This window comes from Neofelis nebulosa, chromosome 17 (genome assembly GCF_028018385.1).
Source record: "Neofelis nebulosa isolate mNeoNeb1 chromosome 17, mNeoNeb1.pri, whole genome shotgun sequence".
NCBI lineage: Eukaryota > Metazoa > Chordata > Mammalia > Carnivora > Felidae > Neofelis > Neofelis nebulosa.
The window spans coordinates 1,630,925-1,651,537 of record NC_080798.1 but is presented as its reverse complement, the minus strand read 5'-3'; the positions used below and the strand labels follow the sequence as shown (position 1 = coordinate 1,651,537).

General features: G+C 47.5%; 1 protein-coding gene across 1 annotated transcript; it reads left to right on the top strand.

Moving 5' to 3' along the window:
* Window positions 1-1,440: 1,440 nt before the first annotated feature.
* LOC131499243 (zinc finger protein 543-like) lies at window positions 1,441-20,611 on the top strand. The gene is given in 5 exon segments (XM_058707082.1): window positions 1,441-1,781; window positions 4,265-4,391; window positions 10,694-10,789; window positions 16,284-17,974; window positions 17,976-20,611. Coding segments are annotated over 5 exon segments (2,307 nt in total). The 5' UTR covers window positions 1,441-1,751; the 3' UTR covers window positions 18,339-20,611.
* The last annotated feature ends 2 nt before the right edge of the window (window positions 20,612-20,613 follow it).

The window sequence follows — 20,613 nt, the reverse complement described above, 5'->3', positions numbered from 1 at the left end:
CGATTCTGTGTCTCCCTCTCTCTCTGCCCCTCCCCCGTTCATGCTCTGTCTCTCTCTGTCCCAAAAATAAATAAAAAACGTTGAAAAAAAAAAATTAAAAAAAAAAAAAAAAAGCAAAAGGGGCGCCTGGGTGGCGCAGTCGGTTAAGCGTCCGACTTCAGCCAGGTCACGATCTCGCAGTCCGTGAGTTCGAGCCCCGCGTCAGGCTCTGGGCTGATGGCTCGGAGCCTGGAGCCTGTTTCCGATTCTGTGTCTCCCTCTCTCTCTGCCCCTCCCCCGTTCATGCTCTGTCTCTCTCTGTCCCAAAAATAAATAAAAAACGTTGAAAAAAAAAATTAAAAAAAAAAAAATAAAAAGAAAGAAATCTGTGTGTTGTGATTCCCTTTTTTACACATGGGGGAAAAATAATGTGGAGGTCTACTCCTTGGTGATGTGTTTAGTAATTGTAACAGAACAGCAGGGTCAAATACACACCCTGTTTCCATTTTTATAACTGTGTGTATATTCATTGGAAGCTGCGTTTTATTTTCTCACCTTGTCACAAGAAAAAACCCCCCCACACACACACACACAAATAAGTAACCAACGATGACTTTTAAGTTTTTTGTAATATATTCTCGAAGGATTGTTAGGATTCCTAACATGACTGTTGGTTTCTTGTCTGCACCTATTTAATGCTGGGTTGGTTCTGGGTTCGCCCCTGCCCATTCCTTTCTCTATTCTCAGGCTTTTCTTGAGACTGGAGATAACCCTGTTCGTTAACAACTCCCGAATTTGCAGATTCATGCACACGACCCCTGGGCCAGCGATGAGACACAGGTCGAAGTGCCGGTGCTCGACCCCTGCGTCCACCTCCGGCCTCGCTCACCAGCTGGCGTCAAGGCCCCACAGCACGTGCAGCTGGTGCTGGAAAGAGCCCGCGAGGGGCCAGGCGATGCGCATGCGCCGCGTGGGAGGGAGGGCTTCTGGCGTCTGCGTCCTGGCGCTCGCTACTCTTAAGGCTTGTGTGCCCGGCTCCCTCCAGGAGGATCGCGAGGAGGTGAGGAGCACGCGGAAGTCCCGAGCTGAGCCGAAGACCTCGGTCCCCGACGTGTCACGTGTCACGTGCCCCGACCCCGGGCGGACGTCCCGGCCCCCGGAGCCTCGATTTCCCCGGGCACGTGAAGGGCCAATTCGCGCCCGTCCCTCGGCCCCACTGTGAAGATGCAGGTCTGAGGCGGTACTCGGCCTCGCGCACTCTTCCACTGGAGGAGACAGGCTCGGGAAGCTCCCCACCGTCGCTGCTTTCAGGGACAAAACCACAATTCCCAGAAGGCTGTACACCGCGTGTCCGCGCGCGCTGGGCCAATGACAGCTCAGGACAGGGGCGTTTCCTGCGGTCCGCCCCGGCGGGGGCGGGACTTCCTGCTCCGTGGAGGCGAACGTCATCCGCCGGTGCCGGGTGGGTAGTACCGGTCTGTGCGGCTTCGAGCAGTGGTGGGCAGGGCGCCTTTATGAGGCGCGAGCGGAGAAGGCGGTGTGGAGCGTGGGTCTTACCTCCGCGTCCTTGTACGAGCCTGATACCCGCCCCTCATTCTCTATAACGGGGTGTCACGTGAGCGCCTGCTGTCCCTGCAGCCCTGGGCCTCGAGCGCGCTTCACAGCGGGGAAACTGAGGCTGGGAGTGAGACCGTCAGCCGAGCTCGCCCCGCTCTGGGGCCCCTCGGCCGCCACCCCCTCCCCGGGCCCCGCTCTGTGCACAGGGTCCCACGATGGCGGCGGCGTGGATGGCCCCTGCGCGGGTGAGTGGACGACGCTGTGGGTATTGCAGCCTGTCTGCTGCGGAGAGGGCTCCTGGGCAGCCGGAGGCTAGGAAGCCGTTCGCTTGCCTTTTCTCCCTGTCGTTTGTGTACAGCGCGCGTCGCTAGCTTGTCGTTTTATTGTCCGTAGTCCTGCGGCAGTGCCGGAGTTCCGACAAGTGTTTGGTCAGTGCCGGGAAGGTGAAAGTGATGCTTCCTTCCGCGGGCGTCCGTCACTCACAGATCCAGCCCGCCCCGGGACCTGCAGGTGCCCACCCGGCCCTCCCGCCGACCTCCTCGACCTTGGCCTTCTTACCCGGGGGCGCGGTTCTCCGGACACACCAGCCTGACCATGCTGAGTTCATCCCCCAGCCCTTGTCCTTGCCCTGCCCTGTGCCCGCGATTCTGCCCCTTTGACTCTGGCGGGAGGGAGGGGGGGTCTTCCTCTCACATCCTTCTGGCCTCTGCTCAGATGTCACGCATTTGGACAGAACTGTCCCAGCAGTTCAGGCCGAAGTGGCCCCTTCCCTGCTTGACCATCATCTGGCATTTTTGTGTAGGAAACCTGGCAAAATTAAATAAGGGTTCCTGGTTGAATATGTCTGGGATGTTGTGGGAGCAAAGAGAAAACAGTGGCAGAGGAACCATAATCGCTGGCCTTGGTTAATTTTTGCTGTGGGTTGAAGGGCAGACCTAACATTTCACCTCTTTTAATCCTCACCTCCTCTGAGTTAAGTTCTGTTAGTATTGCTGTTTTGCATGAAAACAACTTGAGGCTTAGAGAGTTCAGTTATTTGCCCAAATTCACTGCAGCTCTTTTTTCTTTTTAATGTTTTACTTATGTTTGAGAGAGAGAGAGAGTGCGAGCCAGGGAGGGGCAGAGAGGGGGACAGAGGATCCGAAGTGGGCTCCGTGCTGACAGCAGCAAGCCAGATGTGGGGCTCAAACTCACAAACCTTGAGATCATGACCTGAGTTGAAGTCAGACACTCAACCGGCAGACACCCAGGCGCCCCTCACTGCTGCTTTTAAGTAGCAGAAACAAGCAGTGTGTCAGCCACCACAGCCTGTATTTGTACCCCCTTCTGTACAAAACGCATATAGGGATACCTGGCAGTGACACGGAAACATCGCAAGCCAAGCAGGCTTCCTTGGAGTAGGCAGTTTGGGCAGAAGGTGGGAATATGGCATTTCAGCAGGTGGAAGCGTGTGGACAAAAAAAGGTATATTTGTTTCAGGAGTCCCCAGAAGACCTGTGTGATTTCCATGGCCCCCCGTCCCCATCTGTCGAGACCTACCCTGGGAGGGCCAGCCTCTGTGATCATTTGCTGACTGTTCCATCGTACACTCTGCCAGGACAGACAGTGGTAAATCGGAGGCTGTTCTCATGGCCGCAGCCTGCTTGCATCGTCCTCAGCAGCTTCCGTTCTCTGGGCCTGAAGTAGTCTTTCCTCAGGAATGGATGCCGTGAGGACCCAGGCAGGCGGGTTTGAGTTCCGGCAGAGTCGCCAAAGGAAAGGAAAGAAGACTCCAGTAGGAAAAAGAAACAATGGCTCATTGTGGATTCTCCCTGGCAGTCTGAGGAGCAGAAGGCATTGGCACCTGATCCAGGCCCTGCCACTTCCCAAGCAGGTGCCACCACCTCAGGTGACTGTCCTGTAAGGTGGCTGATGATGAGCTCACTCCTCTGCCCTTGTCCACAGAAATTATGTTCAATGTTTGCCGAAATGACTGTGACTGGGGATTTATGTGAAATGCTTCACATCTGCATTAACTCCTTTGCTAATGGAGGAGTGTCAAGATTGTGCAGTTAGACCATAGACCAGAGGGACCTCAGTTCAAATCCTGCCTCTGCTCATACCACATGTAAACTTAGGGCCCTGAGTGGCATGAGGGTGATAATGATACGACCCCAGGCTGTGGTCAGTCGTCCAGTGCTGCTTTTACGAATATCTTTTTTTCATTAATTTTCACAACTGCTACCACTGAGTGATAATTACTGTATTGACCCAGGAATTGAGGCTCCCAAGTTCACATGCCAGGCAAGTGTTGATTTTAAGAGGATTCACACCTCAGGAGTATGACTTTTGTTCCCTTTAAGGAGACAGGCAGAGCGTCTGCGCTAGGCAGGCACACTGTGGAGACCAGTGAGTCTCGGGGATTATTCTGTAACTATCATTGCTGCTGTTTTCTGTGCTCTCTCCCATTCATCTGGCGTCTCGGAGCCCTTGCCACGCTGTGTCTCACAGTCCACACAGGAAGGTCCTGACCTTGCGTCATTCTCCCTGGGCTCCCACGTGGGAGGCTCCTGGCTCCCGCGCTGCTGTAATCAAGGCAAAGCAGCATCTCGGAGTCCTTGAGGCCAGCACAGAGCTCAACCCTCAGCGGCCGTTTGGTCTCTCTGCTCCCTTGCCACCAAGAGAGATGGGCTCTGGTTCCCGTCAGTAGCCCTAGGACAAACACAGCTGCCTCTATTTGACTTTTCAGATGCTGGTGACCTTCGATGATGTGGCCGTGACTTTTACCCAGGAGGAGTGGGGGCAGCTGGACCCGGCCCAGAGGACCCTGTACCAGGAGGTGATGCTGGAAACCTGCAGGCTCCTGGTCTCTCTGGGTGAGGCCTCCCTCCTCCTGCCGTGTGGGAGACCCATCACCTCCTTCCCTCCACTCTTTGGCTCCAGGCCTGGCTGGTCGAGAAGGCCTCTGTAGCCTGCCTCCCTCCTCCCCACAGCTTCGGTGATTTTCTAGACTCCCCTCTTCCTGCCTGCTCTTCTGTGTGGGAGGGAGGGTGAGGCGAGAACATAGTTGGCTTTTGGTCACAGCCAAAGAAGGGTGTGTTGGGAGGAAATGGGGGTGTCTCACGGAACCCACAAGAAGGAATGCCTGCTGGGCCCCTTGAGGGACTGATCCAGCAACTTCAAGAAACACGATTATGCCCTGGCTTCCGGGGCTTTCGTCCTGACCTCTCTGTGGGTCTGCCTGTGTCTCTGTTTTTTTCACAGTGGTTTTTTCTGCCACAGCTGTTTGGCAGCAGGAAGCGGTCGCCCAGTCCTTGCGGTGTGAGGCCCCATGTTCCGTGTCTCTATTCTTGTATGCGGATACTGTTCCTCTTCATTCGTTTAATTCTCCTGACATGCCATCTTCGGCAAGTGAGGAAAATAGGGCCACTGCAACGAGTCCCTCTAAAGCTTAATCTGTTCAATTTAAAAGACCCCTCTTCGTTGCGAAAAGCTCTCCTGCAGTTTTTGGTGCCACAGGTTCTTTCTTTTGTGAAATGTTGAGGAGGATAGATGCCGTTTATGTCTGTGCAAGCGTCCCTATTTGACCACACGACTGAGTGGGAGTCGCAATTTTTTGTTTTTAGTGGTTCCTGAAGTGCTGTCTAGCGTCATCAAGTCTGTGTCTCTCTCTGGCTCGTGTTCCCTGAGGATTGAGGCCTCCTGCTCACATCCCCCGTCACTGTTTCAGCCTCCTTGGGCTGAGGTTGCTGGCCCCACACGGCTGCTTCCTTCTTCGTATAGTGCTTAGGAGACCAGGGTCTGGTGCCAGACCCTTACTGTTCAGTCCCTGCTCTGTGGCTTATGAGCTCTGTGTTTCTGGACAGGGTACTGAACCGCTCTGTGCCTCGTGATCTCAGCTAAAATGAAGTAATATAGCACCTCTGCTTCACAGGGCTGTCGTGAAGGTCAAATGGCTCAGAACAGTGTCTGGTGATATCTTGTGATGTGCGGCTTTAGCGATTGTGACCCTCGCTGCCGCCAGTACTGTTCTCATGTCATCATCATTCTCATTGTCTGGTCTTCACCCTCATACTTGGACTCAGCATCTTCTGGAACAGTGTTGTATAGCTTTGTAGTCAAAGAGGCCAGATGCCAGACACGACTACACAGACCCTGATCCATCTTGGCTCAGCCATTTACCAATTCCACGGTTTCAGCAAATCTGCCTGATCTCGGTTTCTTCATCTATAAATGGTGCCAGTCACAGTGTTTACTTCGTGTGGAGGCTGTAAGGAAATCCTAAATTAGAATTTTTTATGTTTGCTGGAAGAACAACAGAATACTTTGCTTAGGACCTAAAAAAGACTTCGCTCAGTGAAGACACTTTTGAGTGAGAAGCCTCAATATTTTATTTTATCTTTTTGTTAAGTTTATTCATTTATTTTGAGAAAGAGAGAGAACACAGGAGGGGCAGAGAGGGAGGGAGAGAGAGAGAATCCTAAGCAGGTTCCATCCCGTCAGCATGGAGCCCGACATGGAGCTCAAACTCATGAATGGTGAGATCATGACCTGAGCCGAAATCAAGAGTCAGACATCCAACTGACTGAGCCACCGAGGGACCCAAGGCTCAATATTTTAAATGTCATTTATTTTCTAAGTTAGTACATAAATTTAATTCTATGTTTTAAGAACATACTGCATTTAAATTGCTTGGCACAGTCCCTTGGGATATGGTTACATCCTATAAATATTAGTGTTTTGTTTTGTTTTTAAGTTTATTTTTGAGAGAGTTGGGGAGGGGCAGAGAGAGGGAGGGAGAGAGAATCCCAAGCAGGCTTCACACTGTCAGCATGGAGCACAATTTGGGGCTCAAACTTGAAAACCGTGAGATCATGACCTGAGCCAAAATCCAGAGTCAGACACTTAACTGACTGAGCCACCCAGGTGCCCCTAGTTGTTTGTTTGTTTGTTTGTTTGTTTGAAGACTTTTTAAAGAGCAATTTCAGGTTCATAGCAAAATTGAGAGATTCCCCATAAACCCCCTTCCTCCACACCTGCACAACCTCCCACATTATCAACATTTCTCCCAGAGTGGTGCTTTTGTTACAGTCAGTGAACCTACACTGACCTCATAGTCCCCGAAAGTCCATAGTTTACATTAGGGGTCACTCCTTGTGTTGTGCATTCTGTGGGTTTGGACAAATGTGTAATGACACGTTTCCATCATTATAGTATCATGCAGAGTATTTTCACTGTGCTAAAAATCCTCTTTGCTCTGCCTATTCGTCCCTTCTCCTGCTCCCCTTCATTAACCCCTGATCTTTTTACTATCCCCATTTGTGTTTTCCAGAATGTCTTGTAGTTGGACTCATACAGTATGTAGCCTTTTCAGATTGACTTCTTTCATTTAGTAATGTGCATTTAAGGTTTCTCAGTGTCTTTCTATGGCTTGATAGCTCATTTATTTTTAGTGCTGCATACTCCATTTTCTAGATGTACCACAGTGTATCCATTTACCTGCTGGAGAAAGTCTCAGTTGCTTCCAAATTTTGGCAATTAACTATAAAGCTGTTGTAAATATCCATGTATAAGCTTTTATGTGGACTTTTGGGTAAATAAGGATCTTATGGTAAAGTTATGTGTACCTTTTTTTTGTCTTATTACATTTTCTTGTCACATTACCTAATACTTCCAGTATTTTTGTAGATGTTTATCAAGTTGAGGAAATTTCCCTCCATTCCGCTTTTGCTTAGAGTTCTTTTTTTTTCTTATGTATTTTTTTTAATTTATTTTTTCATTTCGAGAGAAAGAGAGAGAGAGCACGAGTGGGGGAGAGAGACAGAATCCCAAGCAGCCTCTGTGTTGTCAGCACAGAGCCAGATGCAGGGCTCGATCCCACTAACAGATCATGATCTGAGCCAAAGTCAGGAGTCAGACATTTAACCAGCTGAGTCACACAGGCTCCCCAGAGGTTTTTTTTTTTTTTTTTTCTTAATCTGAAACATGAATGGATGTTGGATTTTATCAAATGCTTTTCTGCATTATCAATATGATTGTTTGATTTTTCTTCTGTAGCCTGTTGCTGTGATGGATTATGTTAATTGATTTTTAAATTTTGAGTCGGGTTTGTATATCTGGGATAAATCCCACTTGGTTGTGATATATCATCTCTTTATACACTGTTGGGTTTGATTTGTTAATATTTTGTGGAGGATTTTTTTTTTTCATCTATGTTCATGAGACATATTGTGTATACTTTTCTGTGATGTCTTTATTTGATATTAGGTAATGCTGGCCTTACATATTGAATTAGGAAATATTCCCTCTGCTTCTGTCTCTGGGAGAGATTGTAGGGAATTGGTATAATTTCTTCTTTCGGGTTTTGGTAGAAGTCACCAGTGAACCCAACTGGGCCTCGTGCTTTGTTTTTTGGAAGGTTATTAACTTTTGATTCAATTTCCTAATAGATATACACCTACTCGGATTGTCTGTTTCTTCTTGTGTGAGTTTTAGCACATTGTGTCAAGTGATTAGTGCATTCATCTCAGTTATTGAATTTGTGAGCATAGAGTGGTTGATGGTATTCTTTTAAAGTCCTTTAAAAAAAATTTTTTTCATGTTTGTTTATTTTTGAGAGACAGAGACAGAGCATAAGCAGGGGAGGGACAGGGAGAGAGGGAGACACAGAATCTGAAGCAGGCTCCAGGCTCCAAGCTGTTAGTAGAGCCCAATGTGGGGCTCGAACTCACAAAGCACAAGATCATGATCTGAACTAAAGTCAGATGCTTAACTAACTGAGCCACCCAGGCACCCCTTTTAATATCCTATTGATGTCCATAGGATCTGTAATTTGTGTTCTCTCTCATTTTTTTTTTTTTCAGTTAGCCTGGCTAGAGGCTTATCCATTTTAATGATCTTTTTAAAGAACCAGATTTTTGTTTTGTTGATTTTTCTCTGTTTTCTGTTTTCTTTTTTTCAAATTTTTTTTTTTAACGTTTATTTATTTTTGAGACAGAGAGAGACAGAGCATGAACGGGGGAGGGGCAGAGAGAGAGGGAGACAAAGAATCTGAAACAGGCTCCAGGCTCTGAGCCATCAGCCCAGAGCCCGACGCGGGGCTGGAACTCACGGACCGTGAGATCGTGACCTGAGCTGAAGTCTGACGCTTAACCGACTGAGCCACCCAGGCGCCCCTCTGTTTTCTGTTTTCAGTTTCATTAATTTCCGCTCTAATTCTTATTTCTTTTGTAGTGTTTACTTAGCACTTTATTTGTTCTTTTAGTCTCCTAAGGTGGAAATTTATATAATTAACTTTAGATCTTTCTTTAAAAAAGATATTTCTATGTTATAAATTTACTGCTAAGCACTGCATTGCTGCGTTCCACAATTTTGCTAAGTTGTATTTTTTATTTTTTTATGTTTATTTGGTTTGAAGTTTTTTGTTGTTTTTTTTCTTCAGTAATCTCTACACTCAACATGGGGCTCAAATTCATGACCCCAAGATCAAGAGTCACATGCTCTTCCAACTGAGCCACAGAGGCATCCTCTATTTTGGTTTTCATTTAGTTCAAAATATTTTTTACTTTCTTGAGATTGCTTCTTAGACCCACATGTTATTTAAAAATGTGCTGTTTAATCTTTACCTATTTGGGGATTTTCCAGTTATCTTTCTGTTATTAATTTCTAGTTAATTACTTTGTGGTCTGAGAGCAGACATTATATGATTTCTGTTCTTTTTAATTTTTGGTTAAGGTCTGTTTTATGGCCCACAATATGATCTGTTATGGTGAATGTCCCATGTGAGAGAAGAATGTGTATTCTGTTTTGGGATGCCATAGTCTACAGATGTCAGTTATATCCAGGTAATTGATGGGATTGTTCAGTTCAACTATGGCATTATTAATTGTCTGCCTGTTGGATCTGTCCATTACTTTTTTTTTTTTTTTTAAGTTTATGTATTATTTACTTTGGGAGAGAGACAGCGGGGCAGAGAGAGAGGGAGAGAGAGAGAATCTCAAGCAGGCTTCACACTGGCAACGCAGAGCCTGACACGGGGCTCAAAATCATGAAACTGCGAGATCATGACCTGAGCAGAAACCAAGAGTCGGACGCTCAACCAGCTAAGTCACCCAGGCGCCCCGGATCTGTCCATTTCTGGTAGAGGAGTAGTGTAGTCTCCAACTTTGATAGGGGATTCATCTATTTCTCCTTGTCATTCTGTCAGTTTTTGCCTCATATAGTTTGATGGCAGACACATACAGATTAAGGAATTTTATGTCTTCTTAGCAAACTAACCCGTTTATCATTACATAATGCTTTCTTCATCCCTGGTAATTTTCCTTGCTTTGAGGTCTGCCCTGTCTGAAATTAATACAGGTCAGCCTGCTTTCTTTTGACTAGTGTTAGCGTATTCTGATAACGTATTAGTATATTTTCCTCCATCCATTTACTTTCAACATGTATCTTTTTATTTACAGTGGGTTTTTTATAGACGATCTATAGTTGGGTCTTATTTTTTTATCCATTCTGACCATGTCTGTCTTATAATTGGAGCAGTTAGAAAAAAAAACAGATGTTCCAAGTGATATTGATACAGAGGGGTTAATATTTACCATATTTGTCACTGTATTCTATTTGTTGTCCTTGTTCCTGTATTTGCATTCTAGTCTTTCTGTCTGGAATAACCTGTCTCTCTGCTCAGAGTACCCAGCCACTCTGCCTACCTGACTGTCTATGATCAGAGATGCCACTGGGGAAATGAACCTACTAGGTGGGGTGCCATCATCCTGGGAAGTGTTTAAAATCTCCTGATGCCCAGGCCTCACCCCAGATATTTTGTGTAAATTAGGCAGTGGTAGCAGCGAAGCTCACCAGGTATTGGCTGATGCACAGGGAGGTCGAGGCCCCTGACTGGATTAATTAGAAAGCACCTTCCGGAGATAGGTCTAAACAGCGTTGCGATTCTACAGGATGGGGATCAAAGGGAATTGGTGCATTCTGTGGAGCCGATGCTAATGTCTACAGTCTTTGGGGCCCAATGACAGTGTTTTATGCAGCTGGTTTCCAGGTCACATCATTTTATTTGCATGGATGGGAGCAGCTTCATTCTGAGGCCTTCTCCAAATTCTGATGTCCCAGTCTAGATTTATTTCTTCTCACCAGAATCTCCACGTCCTCTTTCTTTCTCCGTAAACAGGCTGTCCTCTACCCAAACCAGAGCAGATCTACACACTGGAGCGGAGCCCAGAATTATGGACACTGCAGGGAGGCCTCTCCTCTAGCAACTGCCCAGGTGGGTGCCAACAGCTGGCCAGGTGGGGGTCCTGGCAGCTTGTAGATGGCAGAGTAGACTGTCCCTGGAGTGTGTGGAAGTTTTACTGTTGTGGCCTCTCTCAAGGCTTACGATGCACGGAGCCTTGTAACCTGAGGTCTTTCCACCCGTTCCCGGCACCCCATCACAATGTCCAGCACTCCTGGGGAGGTGTGGGGCCTATTAGGTAAGAAGTTCGGGCTCTTGGCTCTGGTTGCTTGGGCTTAAAAACTAGCTGTGACATGCCACAACCCTGTGGCCGCAAGAAAGGTGCGTCATCTCACAGTGTCTTCATGTCAGTTCAGCCACTGTAACCCAGCTGCTCTAACAGGTGTATTCCAGAATCTTGGGGACTCAGCATATGAAAACTACTTTTCTCACCGAAGGACTGTGTGGGTCCACCTGCAGCTGTGTGCCACACAGTTACTCAGGGACCCAGCTACCTCCTGTCGTCAACATGAGACTTTCGGGTTGTCCTGCCTCCTTCCAGCTAGCAGAGGGGAAATCAGAGAAGAAAGGGAGGTGTCATACCCACTATTTCTCCTCACATTCGATCTGGCTGCACTTCGGTGCCTGGCTCTGGGAAATGAGGCTGAACTGTGTGTCCATGGAGAGGAGCCAATGGTTTGGTGAGTGTAGTCTGCTCCTGAAAACTGCTAGCAATAATAGTTTCTATATCACTGGTTTGTTTGAGGACGTACCAGATTGCATGTGACGCTGGTTCACACTGGCCCTGACCTACAGGGCACGAATGGCTCAGCAAAGGTAAGCTGTTAGTGCTACTTACGTCACAGTATGAGTCCTCGTGAATAATGATAGTAGTTCAAGTTGCCTTCTGAAGTGCAAGGAGACTAGCTGTCCTCTGCGTCTCACCCTTTCCCACCTTCTCCACCATTCTCCAAGGGTCCGTTAGACACTCAGAAGCACTCCCGGGCTCCATATCTTAGCACCCCTCCTGTTTGCTTAAGCTTCAAGGTAACATTTCACCAACACCTCACCTTCTCTTCCCCAAATGTGGGCCGCTGAGGCCCTCGGGACATCAGGTGTGCTGACTGGTGCCACCGCAGAGCCAGGCTCTCCCCTCTCGTGGTCCTTTGGTCTATTCAGCCCTTCAGAGTCTGTTCCACACCTTCGCCCTTGTCCCCGGTCTCACGTCTGCGAATGTGCAAAAGACACTTCAGCTCACCATGCCTGAGAGGGAGTTCGTGATTTTTCCCTCTCCTCCCACCTCCCATGCAGGTCAGAAGGCTGGGTGCCACTTTAAGTCACTCCTCAACCCTTCCGTCTCCACCAGCCCCCACATCCAGACATCCTGTCCATTTCACGCACGTGTCTCCACTGCCTCCCCTGCTACCCCTGACCTGTCCCCACACACCTAAGTCCAGCCGGTCTCCCTGCGTCTGCTGCATGCCTCTGATCTGTGCTGCCTCCCACACTGGCTCCCCCAGCCGCTTGGACCTTGTTCTAGACCTTCACCGGCCCCCCCACCCACCAGTGATGTCTCAGCACATTTTCATGGTGAAAGTCGTCTCTGTTCTTCTGTTGCTTGATCTCCAACCCTTATACGTGGATAGAAATCTCTGTGTGAACCTCCCCATCCTGCCCCCTCGTGGAGCTCGACCTTAGTTTCTGCACTAAGTCCTGATCACACCTTTTTAGGACACTTGCTTCTTCACGTATTTTCTGCCTCTTCAACTTTATCTAATCTCTGCTCAACATAAAAATATGCTCAGTTGCCTCACACTTAGGGAAAGTAAATTACAAAGGCTTATGCCTCTCCCGTGTCTGCACACTGACATCAACTCCACTTTCCCTGTGTAACCAATCTTGGAAAAGTTGTCTCATTCTTTTTTTTTTTTAATGTTTTTTCATTTTTTGAGAGAGAGAGAGAAAGACAGAGCATGAGCGGGGGAAGGGGCAGAGAGAGAGGGAGACACAGAGTCTGAAGCAGACTCCAGGCTCTGAGCTGTCAGAACAGAGCGTGACATGGGGCTCGAACCCATGAACAGTGAGATTGTGACCTGAGCCAAAGTCGGATGCTTAACCAACTGAGCCACCCAGGTGCCTCAAAGTTGTCTCATTCTTGCGAGAGATGTCTACATTTTTGTTCCATACCTCCCATTAATGATTATTTTCTTGAACTTTTTGAATGAGATATAACTCATATGCCGTGTTGCTTAAAAGCCTTAAGAGGTCAGCTTGACAAATCTTTGTACACGTATAAACCCACATCACCACCGTTACGCTAATATATACCACAGTGCCCCTGATCTGTGGTTTCGCTTTCTGCGGTTTCAGTTACCCGTGGGCAACCACAGTCCAAAAGCAGGTGATGGTCCTTCTGATATATCAGCAGAAGGTCAATAGTAGCCTAATGCTGTGTCACATGCCTGCGTCATTCACCTCCCTTCGTCTCCTCATGTGGGCGTTTTATCATCTCACAGCACCACAAGAAGGGTGAGTGGTGTACAATAAGATATTTTCGGATAGAGACCACATTTGTGTAACTTTTATTCCAGCGTTTGTTAAAATTGTTCTATTTTATTATTAGTTTTTTTTGTTAATCTCTTATGTGCCAAATGTATAAATTAAACTTTAGGTATGTATGTACAGGGACAAAACATAGTATATACAGGATTGATACTACCCATCATTTCAGGGACCCACGGCGGGTCTTGGTACAAATCCCCCGCAGATAAGGGGGGCCACTGTAGAATATCTCCAGCACCTTGTCGGGGTCTCATGCCCTCGACAGCCCCTTCCGTGAGGTAGCCCCTGTTTAGACCATCAGCATAGATTTATTTTGAGTGTTGAACCCACTGTGTGCTGTCGGTATATCTGTCTCTTGATCATCATTATGTCTGTGAGATTCTTTTCATGTGGTTGCATATAGTTGGAGTTTTTCACGGTCGATACAGTGTGATGTCTCATTGTGTGAAAAACTGCTGTTTATTTATCCCTTCCCCTCTTGACAGGCATTACTGTTGTTTTCAACTTCCTGCTGCCGAGGATATTCTTGTCATGTGTTTCGGTGCCGAGAGGCACTGATTTCTGTGAGGAACGGACTCTGGTATGTTTCTGGGTCAGTTTGGCTCAATTGGAAACTGCCAGGCAGTTCGGCAGAATGGTGCCCCCTTTCACGTTCCCGCCATTCGCGTATGAAAGTGCTGACATTGTCCTCTTCGCTCTTTGAGGCCCCGTGGGGGGTTCCTCTGAACCACAGCACGGGAAAATGTTCCTTAGGAAAATATTCCTTGCACGGTCACTGCTTTGCTCCCAGTTTCCAAATACGGCAGCGACCATCAGGATAATGGGTAACGGTCTGCAGTTTACTGAACGCCCCACAGGGGCCGGCGTTGTGCCCGGCATTTTACAGGTCTTGTCTCAATTCAGCTTTCAGGGCGGCCTTTGAGGCAGAAGCTGAGCTTGTCAGTGCTTTAGATGAGATTGAGATGGGAGCAGCTAAGTAACTTGTGCCATATCTGCTCACTTGGTGCAGGCAGGACGTGAGCCAGGATGTGGGCCAGGCGTTCCGGCTCCAGAGCAGACACTTAAACTCCGTACCGTGTGAGCTCGTCGTGTGGCACGCTTTTCTGATTGTGTCGTGGGCATCCGGCCTTCTTGGGGTCTCTGCCCCTGATCTCCCGGGACCTATCTTGTCTCCTTACTCTGGTGGCCTCTTTAATGTTGGCTCATCACACCTCTCATGGACCGTGCTCCCCCCACCCCCAAGTGGGGAAGGGACAGAGAGAGAGGGGGACAGAGATCTAAAGCAGGCTCTGTGCTGATAGCAGAGGGCCCAGTGCAGGGCTCGAACTCACAAACAAGACATGACCTGGGCCCAAGTCAGACACTTAACTGACTGAGCCACCCGGGTGACCCATGGACCGTTCTTTTTATTCTTCAATACCCTCCAGGGTTAATATGTATGTACATTCTTACACTGTCAGTTTACATACTTCCTAATTAGGTCCCAGACGTATGTTAGGGGACTAACCCATGATAAACAATTAGAGCTAACGGGGGTTACGTTTTGCTCAGTGTCTGGCACCAGACTGAACATGGCCCACATAGCAAACATGGCAAATGCAGGATTTCACTCCATCCTCATGGAGTCCTACAGTCCAGGCTCTTTTTTTAGCTTTATTCTTGAGAAGACAAAATGAGGGCTGAAGGAATTTGAGTGCCTTGGGAGGTACCACGGAGCTAATACTGAGTTCCTGTGGGGCTTGGGCCTAGGGTTTCTGTGGTCCAAGACCATGATCTTTTTTTTTTTTTTTTAAATGTTTATTTATTTTTGAGAGAGAGACAGAGCATGAGCAGTGGTGGGGGGTGGGGGGCAGAGAGAGAGAGAGAGGGAGACACCGAATCCGAAGTAGGCTCCAGGCTCTGAGCTGTCAGCACACAGCCCAATGCGGGGCTGGAACCCACGAACTGAGATCATGACCTGAGCTGAAAAAAGATGCCCAACCGACTGAGCCACCCAGGCGCCCCCCCAAGACCATGATCTTAACCGTAATACTGCTGTGATCTCTAACTTTTGTTAAAGTGGACCTCAGGTACAAATTGCAATTAATCCTAAACCTTGGCTTATGACACACTGTCCTCACTGATTCATGAATGACCTTGATTAATTGATGTATTACCCAAGGTATTTGCTCATTCATTTCTTTTTGAAAATAACTGAAAAGTTTCAGTTAACATCACTGAACTGAAGAACGAGAACATTGCTCACACCTGCTGTCTAGGCGGTCTGCACTGCTGTAACGAGAATGCCACAGACTGGCAGCTTTAACAACAAACGTTTGTTATCCACGGTTCTGGAGGCCGGAAGTCTAAGATCCGGGTGCTGGCAGATCTGATGTGTGGTGAGGGCCCTCTTCCTGGTTTGCAGATGGCGGTCTCTCTGTCCTCACACGGCAGACGCTCTTGTGTCTCCCCTTGCGAGGACACCAATCCCGTGTCGGGGGCTGTACTCTCACAGGCCCATCTCTGGCGTGCTGCACTCCCTGAGTCTCGGAACACTCTGCCTTTGTTCATTCTGTTAACTGAGGCCGAAATGGTGTTCCCACTCTCTCTGTCCAGCAGCTTCTAGCTCTCCCTGTGCGGGAAGCTTCCCTGACCTCTTCCTGGCTGCTGCATGGGCTGCCTCAGGTGCTCCTATCCTGGCCTCTTATAGCACCTGCAGACGTTCTTGCTTGGAGCAAACCCAGCACACACGCGACATTCCTGTCTGCCCGTCCCTAGTTTCCAGACACTCTGTCCCCCATCGGTTCTCTCCCTCTGGATTTCCTCTCAAAGGTTTCAAGAGTTCAGGATCCAAAAAGAAAGAAATTGTAAACGGGGTTTCCGAGATTGGAAAACATGGGAGGTGCTGAGCCACTGTTTCCATTTTCTTATTCCCACTGAAATGGCAATTTTGCTTTTCTGTGTTCCCATCTCTAATAGGCCCTTCTGTGTATTGTATTCCCTTCAGGTGACAATATAAAACCTGAGACCACCGAGCCTTCCCCTTCTCATCTTGCCTTGTCTGAGGAAACCTCACCACGGGAGCAAATGACTTCACGAGCCCCAGGGTCCTCCCAGCTTGGGCAAGGCAAGAGCCAGGATAGGCCATCAGAAATGCTGGAAGGCCAGTTGGAACCAGGAACAGACCCCCTGATGGAAAAGCTCCCTGGAAACATGAAGCCCGAACATGATGGTTTAGGGACAGATGATCGTCTGCACTCAAGGATTGTACAGGAGCTGATCCCTGCGGGACATGCCCTCCATGAACGTGACTCACGGGGACCACTGAAAGATCCCTTGATTCGTGAAGGGAGACGTCCCTATAAGTGTGCGGAATGCGGGAAAGTGTTTACCAAGAACTGCTTTCTTGTTCGACATGAGCAGGTTCACACTGGAGTGAAGCCCTATGAATGCACCGAGTGCGGGAAAACTTTTAGCAAGAGCACACACCTCCTCCAGCACCACATGATCCACACGGGGGAGAGGCCCTACGAGTGCATGGAGTGCGGGAAGGCCTTCAACCGCAGGTCGCACCTCACGAGGCACCAGCGGATTCACACTGGGGAGAAGCCTTATAAGTGCAGTGAGTGTGGAAAGGCCTTCACCCACCGCTCCAATTTAGTCTTGCATAACAGGAGCCACACTGGAGAGAAACCCTTTGTGTGCAAAGAATGTGGAAAAGCCTTCCGAGATAAGACAGGTTTCCTTCGACACTACATCATCCACACAGGAGAGAAGCCCTTCGAGTGCCTGGAGTGCGGGAAGGCCTTCAACCGCCGCTCACACCTCACGTGGCACCAGCAGATTCACAGTGGAGTGAGACCCTTTGAATGCAACGAATGTGGGAAAGCCTTTTGCGACAGCACAGACCTCATTCAGCACTATGTCATCCACACGGGGGAGAAGCCCTACAAGTGCCTGGAGTGTGGGAAGGCCTTCTACCGCCGGTCACACCTCAAGCAGCACCAGCGGAGTCACACCGGCGAGAAGCCCTATGTGTGCAGTGAGTGCGGAAAGGCCTTCACCCACTGCTCCACTTTCATCTTGCACAAAAGGGCCCACACCGGAGAAAAACCCTACGAGTGCAAAGAATGTGGGAAAGCCTTTAGCAATCGGTCAGACCTCATCCGACACTTCAGCATCCACACTGAGGAGAAGCCCTACGAGTGCATGGAGTGCGGGAAGGCCTTCAATCGCCGCTCATACCTCACGAGGCACCAGCGGATTCACAGTGGAGAGAAGCCCTATGAGTGCGTGCAGTGTGGCAAAGCCTTTTGCCAGAGGGCAAACCTCATTCGACACGCCATCATCCACACCGGGGAGAAGCCCTATGAGTGCAGTGAGTGTGGAAAGGCCTTCACCTACTGCTACACTTTCATCTTGCACAAAAGGGCCCACATTGGAGAAAAACCTTTTGAGTGCAAACAATGTGGGAAAGCCTTTAGCACTAGGAAGGACCTCATCCGACATGTCAGCATTCACGCTGGGGAGAAGCCCTTCGAGTGCTCTGAGTGCGGGAAGGCCTTCAACCGCCGCTCGGGGCTCACGAGGCACCAGCGGATTCACAGTGGAGAGAAACCCTATGAATGTGTCGAGTGTGGGAAATCCTTCTGCTGGAGCACAAGCCTCATCCGACACTCCGTCATCCACACCGGGGAGAAGCCCTATGAATGCAGCGAGTGTGGAAAGGCCTTCAGTCGCAGCTCCTCCCTCACTCAGCATCAGAGGATTCATACTGGGAGACACCCCGTCAGTGGCAGCGCAGCAGAAGTGGGGAGACCCTTCACGAGCGGGCAGTCCTTGGTCACCCTCTAAGTGCTCCACAGGGGAAAGACTTTTGAATGTAGCCACTGAGGAAACCTCTTATTCAGAATCCGATCGTTCATACCAAAGAGAAACCCTTCTCTTGGAGGATATCGGTTGTCATCTGAGGAGTCATACTGGAAGTTCACCCAGCCTAGAGCCTTATTCTACATCTGAGAACTCCTCCAAGAGCATGATCCAGTCATTCTCGTGCACTTAGCATAACCATTGGCCCCATCTTCTCAGTTTACACTGCAAAATTATCTCAGGGATATTTAAACAAAGGAGGAGGAGATACAAGAGAAACACAAGCACAGTTTCTTTCATATTTCTGTGACAAGCCTATGGCAGTTTCTTGTTCCTTATCTTATTTGGGGGGGGGGCGGTGTTTCAGAGATCAGAGAGCCTTGTCCCCTTTGCCTTGTATATACCTTCACTGCTGTCCATTGTCAGGACAGTTGGGACAGTTGAGGGTGTGTTGAAAACCTTTATTTTTTTTTATGTTTATGTTTTTTCACACTCACAGATGGCTTTATTCAGCCGTCGCCCATAGGACAGGGTGCCTCCCAGACCCCACAGTCCCTTGAAAACCTTTATTGAAGGCCTTTGTTCTACAGCATCATCCCTACCTTTGAGTAGCATAAGTCTTAACAAGAAATATGAAAACGTGAGTTATGAAAGACTCATATTTCAGGAGATAAAAATGTACATATGAATGGGCCCACTGTAGCACATTCTTAAGACTTTGATTTTTTAAAAAGCAAAAAATTTTTTTCAGGTGTACTTAACCATCCGTTTATACGTGCTCTTGATCTACTTGTCTGTTGTTTTTTGTATTTTTCTGTACGACGAGGATGGCAGTGTAGCTGCGTTACCTTCTCAGATGAATCCTCTGATTGTGGTTCCTGAGCTTCTCCAATCCTATTTAGAGAGGCTTCTCCCAAGTCCACCTCACTTGTTTTCTATGGGTCGAATTAGAGCCAAAACAAAAGAAAACACATAGCTAAATTAAGCTAAAAAAATAAAGAGCAACTCCAAAAAGCAGAGAGAAAGAATCCCATTTTTAATCCTACGAAAGGTGGTGTGAGGACTCACTGTTGAGGAAATTGACTAGAATATTAACAGATGAAATGGGCATGTGCACATGCAGGGGTGTGTGAGTTTCACTGTTGTTTCCATGGCCTTGGTTTCCAGTGTAGTAAGTAACAGTACCTTTATCAGCGTCTTTTGGAATTCCTTCTTTGTTTTTTTGTGGGTTTTTTGGTTTTGTTTTGCTTTGCTTTGCTTTGACCTACCTGTGATAGTATTACCTCACATTAAGAAATATGCTGTACAGAAAGATGTAAAAATAATCACGCATTCACTTTGAACCCTCCTCAGGGCCTCCTAAATCACCACAGGTGTACTTTTGTATTGCCGTCATAGACCAAGCCATTTTTGTTACATTGATTCATGGCATTATTGTGAAGGCACCTCTTAATCCTTTTTGGGTCATGTCTAAGAAGTCTTAAGGAAGCTCTCTGTCCTGAATACTTTCCTGTGTTTTCTCCTAAAAGTTTTATCGTTTTTGCATATAAATCTCTGATCCACGTCAAGTTCATTTTTGTATTACCATGTGAGGTTTAGGTTGAGTTTCTTTCTTGTATTTTTGCTTAAGGATGTTCAGTTGACTGGCACCGTTGGTTGAAAACTAGACTATAGTACTATGCCTCCACTGAATTATGTTTATTCCTTGATCAAAAACCTGTTGGGCATATTTATGTTGGTCTATTTCTGAGTCTCTGTGTTATCCCACTGATTTGTACATCTAAACTTCTGCCAGTACCAAACTATCTTGATTACTGCAGCTTTTAGTAAATCTTAAAATTGGGTGAAGTGATTTCTCCTTTATTCTTTTTTAAAATTGATTTAGCTTTCCGTATCAAATTTTTTCCCTTGGCTTTCTGTAAACACTTTATCATGTGCTTGTCTGTATGTAGGAAACATCTTGCTGGGAATTTGATAGATACTACATTAGTCTATGGATCATTTCTGTGAGATTTGGCATCTTTATTATTTTGACTCTCACACCATGAACATGGTATGTCTCTTCATTTATTTAGATCTTTTTTGGTTTATTTCACTAGCATTTTGTAATTTTCCACTTGTAAATCCTGAACATATTTTGTTAGATTTTTACTTTGGCACTCTTTTTGGAGTCACTGTATGTTATATGGAGGTTTTAATTCCAGTTTGTACATGATCATTACTGTTACAGAGAAATATGATTAATTGTGATATGTTGACCTTGCCTCCTGCGACCTTGCTGAATACTTATTCTAGCAGAATTTTGTGTAGATTCCTCAGGATTTTCTTCATAAACAATAATGTTATCAGCAAATTGCAAATATCTTTTGTCTTCTTCCCAATCTGTATCCCTTTCATTTCCTTTTCTGTCTTTATTGTACTAGCTAGAACTTGCAGTACAATGTCAAATAAAAGGGTGAAAGAGGACA